We start from the raw sequence: 8,554 nt of genomic DNA on the forward strand, positions 1-8,554 counted from the left end.
AGCGCGTAATGATAACAATTGTATCATATCGCGCGAAACGCAAGAGCCTAAAATCGTTTTATTAAAGATACAGTGGCGAATGCCTCATATAGTGTTAAACGATATTAATAAATTAAGGTTATTGCGCACGTTGGATAGCGGACGATATCTGAGCGTCGCTTTTCGCTCGTGGGATCTCTACGAGTTTCCGCTTCTACAGAGCACGACTAAACATTCGTGGGCTGTCAAAGCGGCGACGCAACTCGAAAAACCGCGATACGTTATCTTCGCGCTACAGTCCGGAAAGAAGAACGTTCTATCCGAGGAGCCTTCCCTATTCGACGATTGCAAACTAACTAATGTCAAACTGTATCTTAATTCCGATTTTTATCCTTACGATGATATGAATTTAGATTTTGATAAGCGCAAAGTCGCAGTGCTATACGATATGTACTCGAAATTTCGAAGAACGTATTACGGATGCGACAATGACGAAGCGCTCTTAAATCTGAATAAATTTTTAGTTTACGGCCCGCTCGTAGTCATCGACTGTTCACGACAAAACGAATCGATTAAAAGCGCCACCGTGGACGTTCGCATAGAGTTTGATTGCAAGGAGAACATTCCCTCTAATACCACAGCTTTACTGTCTTATCATTCACGATCGAGTGGTGGAGTACAATCCGCTCACCAACGTTGTGCGCAGAATTGTATAAGCGCGATGATATTCAAAATATGAAGAGAGAATAATAGAAGCGCACACTTCGAGTACCGCTAATAACGACGATGGACGCACCGATCTTCGTCGATCTTCAAGGTTTCGTAGTTAACGAGAAATTCGTCGCGAAAAAAATAGCCGTGTTAAGAAATGGCGTGGAATTGACGCATCACATCTTTCGCCCACCGATGTCTTGGGATCTGCTAACGAGAGCGGAAAAATCGCGAGCGTGTTGGTTGACATCTAATCATCATCAATTAAAGTGGAATGACGGACACGTGAATTACGGATCGATGAAAAGACTCATTCGGGACGCCGTATGCCGAGAATTTAGCCCCGATAAGAATCTACGTCAAAGGTCACGAGAAGAAAAAGTGGCTGATCGAAATCTTAGGAAATGTTGCTATTGACGCTGATTACGAGGATATCGCTATTTACTATTGACGCTGATTACGAGAATATCGAACGTTTGGAAACTCTAAACGCTTCGCGGGCCTTTCGCTGCGGATATCACGCGAAGAATTGCGCGTTAGAGAACAGTCCGCACCCCCGCGGCCCCGGCCGCAAAGAACCCCATCCCCGAACCCGGAGGGAGCATCCCCGAGAGAATCCCGAGAACACCCCCACCGGGAACACAAGACAGGAAAAACCCCGCGGCCCGGGCCGCAAAGCATGGCGGGAGGGCAAGCGCCGAAGCGCCGTGCAATGCCCTCTCCTAACGGTGCCATGCCACCGGGCGTTTGAATTCCGGGTCGCCATCCCTTACCACCTACGAGCCAAGGCTCTAGCGGGGAAGTGGGCCCCGTCCCCTAAGGCTGCGGGAAGATTCCCACAACCAAGGAGGAACCCCCAGAAACCAGGGAAAAGCCCCCAGAGACTGGGGGGCAGGTGTGCCTCAAGATATGAGGCACTGTCCGCTCTTGGCACCCTCACCACGGCAAGGTGGCGGACAACGAGGAGGAAAAATGTTAAGCTTTCCCTGAAGGCCCCCCTCTGTTCGCCGGGGGCCACGAGCTCAAATACGGTGCCACCCTGTCTTGTGACAGGGCGCCCGTTTCCACCTCAATCTGTCTCCGGTTATTTATAATGGGGTGAGACATACCCCCACTAGGCGGACGCCTGTGGTGGCCGTCGGGCCGCCACCCAACGCGAGTCCCCCGTAGGGTCCCCTCCCCGGCGAAACAGGGGAAAGGAGGCAACCCCGGCTGGCTAGACCGGGAAGCCATACTCGCGCGGGCACGTACCCTCGGACCGTCAGGCCACGCTATTTAACAAGGATGTTTACCATGCTGAAACATCCCTGCACCGGCTACCTCCGAGTTTTTATACGAGGGGGAAGGTAGACCCCTGTTTGTAGGATGTGTGACTTAGGGCACCCAAGGCGCGAAGACTCGAGAGTGTGATTCCCTAAGCCATCCATCGTCCCTACCACGTGTCCCTGCCTCCGCGTTTTTATCCGAGGGGGAAGGCAGACCCCTGGGGGTCGGATGTGTTGCATCGGGACCAAGGTCCTTCAGCAACACATCCTCCTCATACCACCGGTGACCAACGAGTTTATACAGGGAGGTCGGCGCTGTCTTCTGTTTTGCATGTTTCCCTTTCGGGAACCACACAGCACAGAAGTCCTACCCGGATCCCCATATGCATGATGGGGATGACTAAGCCCTAGCCGCTTCCGATTTTACAGGGTGAAGCGGACCCCTGTTTGGTTGACGTGTGATTTTGAGACCGAAGTCTCTCCATCACACGCCCGCCCTGGGAATGTTTGCCATTCTGCAATACACTCCCAGCCCGATACCTCCGAGTTTTTATACGAGGGGGAAGGCATACCCCTGTTCGAGGATGTGTGGCTTAGGGCACCCAAGGCGCGAAAACTCGAGGGTGATTCCCCTTCCGCCATTTATCGTCCCTACACCGAGTCCCCGCCTCCGCGTTTTTATCCGAGGGGGAAAGCGGACTCCTGGGAGTCAGATGTAATTGCATCGGGACCGAGGTCCTTCCGCAATACATCCTCTTCTTGACACCGAAGCCAACGAGATAGGGTGGCCAGCCCAATGTACTGCTCTGAGTGTTTCCCTAAAGGAACCACCCAGCGCAGAACTCCTACCCGAGCCTCTCCTTGAGGGGTAACAGCTACCCTAAGCGGAGAAACGGCTGCTCCCGGAAGGCTCGCCCGGTCGAGGCCAGACTCCCTTCAAGACGCCGCTCCCCGTTAATACTCTCCTGAAGGGAGAGCATTCAGGCTATTGACCTTCAGATTCGGGACTTGAGCCAAGCTATGGGTCCCTCCTCCTCCAGTCAGCCGTCCCAGGGAGTTGATCGTCCTGGGTTTGTGCACTAGCACACGCGAGAACCTCTTTGGAGTCCCCGAACCCTCCCCCGGCCGTGCGAAGGCTTAAGGACATTCCTGCCCCCGGTCTACTAATCAGGCGTTCGCCCGGTTTTCAACCGTGACCCTGCACCCGATCTACTAGTCGGGCGTTTGCCCGGTTTTCGACCGTGACCCCCGCACCCGTAGGAAGAGCCCAGCAACCCCAACGAGGCCCTATCCCATCCCCAATCCCTAAAAACCCACCTAACCTAACCTAACCCCAATTCTTAAAACGCGTGGGTGTGCTCTTAGCACCCTTCCACTTCTCTAAAAAAAGCTTCAGGGTGAGCCCTCTCACCACGTCAAGGTGGCACACCAACGAGAGGATTTCCTCTAACCTAACCTGACATGACCTAACTTGACCTTATCTTCCTCTATCCCAAATTTGTGCGATAGAGACAAAAATAGACGTTTCGTCGAACATTTCTTATTAAGCCCGAATCACACTAGCGGCTCGCGGCTGCGATTGCCTCAGCCAATCAGAAAGCACCAATTGCAAGTATGATTGGAGCGTAGCAAATCACAATCACAAACGCAATCGCAGTCGCAGCCGCGAGTCGCTAGTGTGATTCGGGCTTTACGTCCGATATTTCTCGATCGATCGTTTCTCGCGTCCCTCTCGACCCGCGCGATGTCCACCGCGAAGAAGGCGATGACTGTTCTCATCCTAGCGATAACGCTCGTCGCCGCGACGACCGCGACGCCCGTCGACTTGGAAAAGAGGGAGGCGCTCCGCTTCCTGCGCGCGTACGGTTTTCTGAAGGACGACGGAGGATCGTTGTCGTCCGGCAACGCGACGTCTCTGCGTCACGCGCTGTCGCTGTTTCAAGAATATTATCAATTATCAGGAAATGGTGCGTTAAACCCTGATACGCATCGCCTTATGCGCAAACCGCGATGCGGTCTCGCGGACATTCCCGGTCACGCGTATAGCCCGATCGCGCGAAAATGGCCGAAAACGCGTCTTACGTGGAACTTTCAAGTGGCCAGCGAAGAACTCTTAAGAATGGCCGAAGCGGCGTTCGCGTTATGGACGGTGAATTCATCGTTAACGTTCGCGCGCGACCCGCTACATCCCGATATGCTGATATTGTATCGAACGGGCGCGCACATCTACGCGAATCGCCTGAGCGGCGACATTTGCCCGGCGGCCTTCGAGGGTCCGGATGGAGCCCTCGCTCACGCGTTCTTTCCCTCGGGAGCGGCCGACTTCGCGTCGGAGGGGCACATCGACGACGCGGAACCGTGGCACGTGTATCTGAACAAAAATCCTCCCAATACGTGTCATTTGCTACAAACGTTGACGCACGAGATCGGCCACACGCTAGGTCTACAGCACAGTATGCGCCACGACTCGGTAATGTTCCCGTATATACCCGACATCGAAAATCAATTTCCGGTTAAGCTGAGCATAGAGGACGTCCTCGCTATACAGAATCTGTACGGGTCTCACGACAATGGAAACTATCCAACGATTTCCACAACCACCATAGCACCCGCGACGACGACGAGCGTCGCGCCGACCGACCCCGCGCGCGCGGATTTCTGCGCGTTGCGGCGCATAGACGCGGCGTTGATAATGAATCGTCGCTTGTACATAGCTAATCGCCGCAACGTATGGTCGGTTGACATAATCGAGAGACGCTACGGTAGACCCATGAAGTTGACGGATTACGCGATGTTTCTTCCGGCGAATCTCACGCGCCTGTCCGTCGCGTATCGAAGACCCTCGGGCAATCTCGCGCTATTCGTTAACGATTCGATCTACGTCGCGGAATATCCCAGTTTTAAGCTAAAACCTGGTTGGCCGAGATCTCTCCATGATATCGGACTTCCCCGAGATGCTAAGATCAACGCCGCGATAAACACGCATACGGGACGAACCTACTCGATCTACGACAACGACAAAGTAGCGGAGATCGACGAATGTCGCATGATAGCCGTTAGACACGCTCCGTTGAAAGATATATTTCCAGGAATACCACCCGCGATAACGTCGGCCTACCGACACATCGACGGTAACCTATATTTTTTCGCAAAGCGCCAATTCTACGCGTTCAACGAATTCACGAATATCGTGACCTTGGCGGGTCCTTTCGATCTTCACATACTCGGTATCGAGTGTCCTACGGATGGACTGTTGCGACAATTGCGCGATCTTCTGATTCGCGCTTATCATCTCGGCGATGTAACCGAGAGCGACGAGATCGACGAAGAGGACGACTGATGAAGCGACTTCCGCCATCGCTCTAATGTAATTTTAAAAATAGAATATGATAAATAGGAACGAAAGACGCGCGCGGAAGGAGGAGCGATCTCTACGCGAGTATATAAAGATCGCCCAGCCATTCACGCTATTTGATCTGGGTCATAACGTCACAAACATATGGAATATTAAACAAAGAGGGTCCAAGAAGCCACTACCTATGTTCATTGTGGAACTAAAATAAAATAACAAACTTATATACAAAATAAAGACCTTACTGCACTGTCGAATAACATTTGAACCACCAAGACCAAAACGTGAAATACATCATCTTTCCGCTGACTGCACACGGAAGTATAGATCTGAAGACGTTAAATGCGTGCTCTGCGAGGGTAATCATCCAGCAAACTACAAAGGCTGTAGAGTCTACAAAGAGCTTCAAATGGTTAGGTTTTCTTCTACTAGGAAAAAAGTTCTCCCTTCCAAAGAACCTACAAATGAAATATCCACAGATAGTCACTAACACAAACCCAACAACGCTAAGCAAACCTACGTATGCCCAAGCCCCAAAAAACAATATGAATCAACTATCACAAGACCACACTAACTTATCTAATTTCAAAGAAATAAATGATACGTGTGAGATAAAAGTCATACTCAAACAAATCATGCAACAATTGGCTACAGTGACAAATCTTTTGTCAAACCTAATGATTAAGCTGTCAAATTCGACTCCTTAAAAATTGCAATATGGAACGCCAATGGGCTGTCACAACACACCCTTGAGGTAAAAACTTTTTTGGAAACACACCAAGTCGACATACTATTGATCTCAGAAACACACTTTACAAGGAAAAACTATTTTAGTATGCCCAAATATAAATTCTATCACACTATGCATCCGACAATACTGCGCATGGTGGAAGTGCAATATTAATAAGAAACAATATCAGATATTATGAAGAGGAGTCATATTGTGAGGAGGAGATTCAGGCAACGAATGTAGTCGTCTTGGATTGGGAGGATCCTATAGTAATCTCAGCAGTCTATATTCTTCCTAAACACAACGTAATTAAAGAAAAATACATGAAATTTTTCTCTTCACTGGGTCATAGGTTTTTTGCCGGTGGTGACTATAACTCAAAACATATTGGGGCTCAACAACTACAAATCCCAAAGGCCGACAACTGCTACTAGCCATCGAAGCATTACATCTCGGAGTTACCTCATCCGGAGAACTAACATACTGGCTCACCGATAGAAAGAGACTACCGGACTTGATCGACTTCTGTGTATTCAAAGGAATCTTTAGCGCACATATAGTATGTAAATCTTGCCTTGAGCTATCATCAGATCATTCACCCATTATTTTAACACTAAGCAGGAAAATCCAGCAAGTAACAAAAATCTGCAGGCTACATAACCACAAAACCAACTGGGACCAATTCCGACAGCTTGTCGAGTCTTCGCTAAATACCAACCTGCCTTTAAAAAGCAATAGTAATATTGAAGATACAGTCGAGCACTTTAACAACTGCATTCAAAAATCGGCTTGGGAAGCGACGCCAGAAATAGTCATTAAAAACTCATCCCGTTGCTCCCAAACAATTAGGGAAAAACTCGCGGAAAAACGCAGAGCAAAAAAAAATATGGCAAAAAACAAGATATCCTGGCGACAAAACTCGACTAAACTCTATTACAGCAGAACTTAAACGCCTACTAAGAGAAGATAGGAATGACAGTGTACAAGAATACCTACAAAATATGGATGCAACAGCAGCAACAGACTATTCACTTTGGAAGGCCACAAAAAAGCTAAAGCGACCCATCTCTCATCACCCCCCGATACGTAAACTTGATAATGTTTGGGCAAAAAGCGATAAAGACAAGGCAGAAGCTTTTGCTAATTACTTGGAAGGGGTGTTTGAACCAAACCCAGACCTTAGATCTCAAAAAAATCAAGAGATATGCGACTTGCTAGGCCAAGTACATCAATTAGACCCCCCTATTAAAAAATTCTCTAAAAACGAAGTTTATTCTATCATACAAAAACTGGATCATCGCAAGGCACCAGGCTATGATCTTATCGCTGCACTAACTCTCAAGAAGTTACCTGCTGCTGGCATCACCTTTCTTACGCAGCTGTTCAACGCCATATAATGATACTCAAATCATTATAATACATTATAATAATACTTAAATCAGGACGCTGAGGATGTTAAGTCCTATCGACCAATTAGTCTTTTGCCAATCCTCTCTAAGGTCATGGAAATACTGTTTCTCAAAAGATTAACGCCAGTGGTTCAAGAACTTAAACTAATACCGGATCATCAATTTGGCTTTAGGGCAAATCACAGCACAATCGAACAGATACATAGACTAGTTAAAAGAATACACTCAACCTTTGAACACAAACAATACTGTTCAACTGTTTTCCTGGATATTTCTCAGGCATTTGACCGCGTTTGGCACGAGGGACTCTTTTACAAGATTAAAAACTCGCTCCCAATCAATTATTACATTTTCATTAAGTCTTATCTAGAGAATAGACACTTTATGGTTACGTACGGACAAGAGATGACAAGTCTTCATAAGATACAGGCTGGAGTCCCACAGGGCAGCGTACTGGGTCCTCCATTGTATTTACTGCACACTGCAGACCTCTCAGTAATGGAAGGAGTGGTCACTGGTACGTTCGCCGATGATACGGCAGTCATGGCCACTGCTAGGTGCCCTAACATAGCCTCGCTTAAGCTCCAAAATTGCCTCAACAAAATATCAAGTTGGCTCAGGAACTGGCGCATCAAAGCAAATGAGGCTAAATCAGTGCAAGTAACTTTCACCACAAAACAAAATACATGCCCTCCAGTGAAATTAAATGGAACCATAATCCCCCAAGCAGAGGAAGCTAAATACCTAGGCCTTTACTTGGACCGACGTCTCACATGTAGGAAACATATATTTACGAAACGTAAAGCTATGGGTTTAAAGCTTCGCGAAATGTAGTGGCTCATGAACAGAAAGTCTCAGCTATCACTGGAAAACAAAATTCTTCTGTACAAATGCATCTTCAAACCAATCTGGGCCTACGGCCTTCAGCTGTGGGGAACATTTGCAAATTCAAATATAGAAATCCTCCAAAGATTTCAATCAAAAATCCTACGTATGATCGTTGATGCACCCTGATATGTCACAAATGAAAGACTACATCGGGAATTCAATATACCATTAGTGAGAAACGAAATTAAGGCCCGAACAGCAAATTATAAAGAACGCGTGC

General features: G+C 48.2%; 2 protein-coding genes across 2 annotated transcripts; both read left to right on the forward strand.

Annotated features, from left to right (window-relative positions):
- Positions 1 to 79: 79 nt before the first annotated feature.
- LOC115235385 lies at positions 80 to 718 on the forward strand. Its single transcript, XM_029807145.1, has one exon. It carries the CDS (start codon positions 80 to 82, stop codon positions 716 to 718), a length of 639 nt encoding a protein of 212 aa, XP_029663005.1.
- Positions 719 to 3,699: 2,981 nt separating this feature from the next.
- Positions 3,700 to 5,295, forward strand: LOC115235379 (stromelysin-2-like). Its single transcript, XM_029807138.1, has one exon. It carries the CDS (start codon positions 3,700 to 3,702, stop codon positions 5,293 to 5,295), a length of 1,596 nt encoding a protein of 531 aa, XP_029662998.1.
- The last annotated feature ends 3,259 nt before the right edge of the window (positions 5,296 to 8,554 follow it).

The sequence above is a fragment of the Formica exsecta genome, unplaced genomic scaffold (assembly GCF_003651465.1).
Source record: "Formica exsecta isolate Colony F162 unplaced genomic scaffold, ASM365146v1 scaffold219, whole genome shotgun sequence".
NCBI classification, from domain to species: Eukaryota; Metazoa; Arthropoda; class Insecta; order Hymenoptera; family Formicidae; genus Formica; species Formica exsecta.

Bases quoted from the DNA above. Each gene is read 5' to 3' on its own strand.
- LOC115235385 (XM_029807145.1), top strand. From the start codon at position 80: ATGCCTCATATAGTGTTAAACGATATTAATAAATTAAGGTTATTGCGC.
- LOC115235379 (XM_029807138.1), top strand. From the start codon at position 3,700: ATGTCCACCGCGAAGAAGGCGATGACTGTTCTCATCCTAGCGATAACG.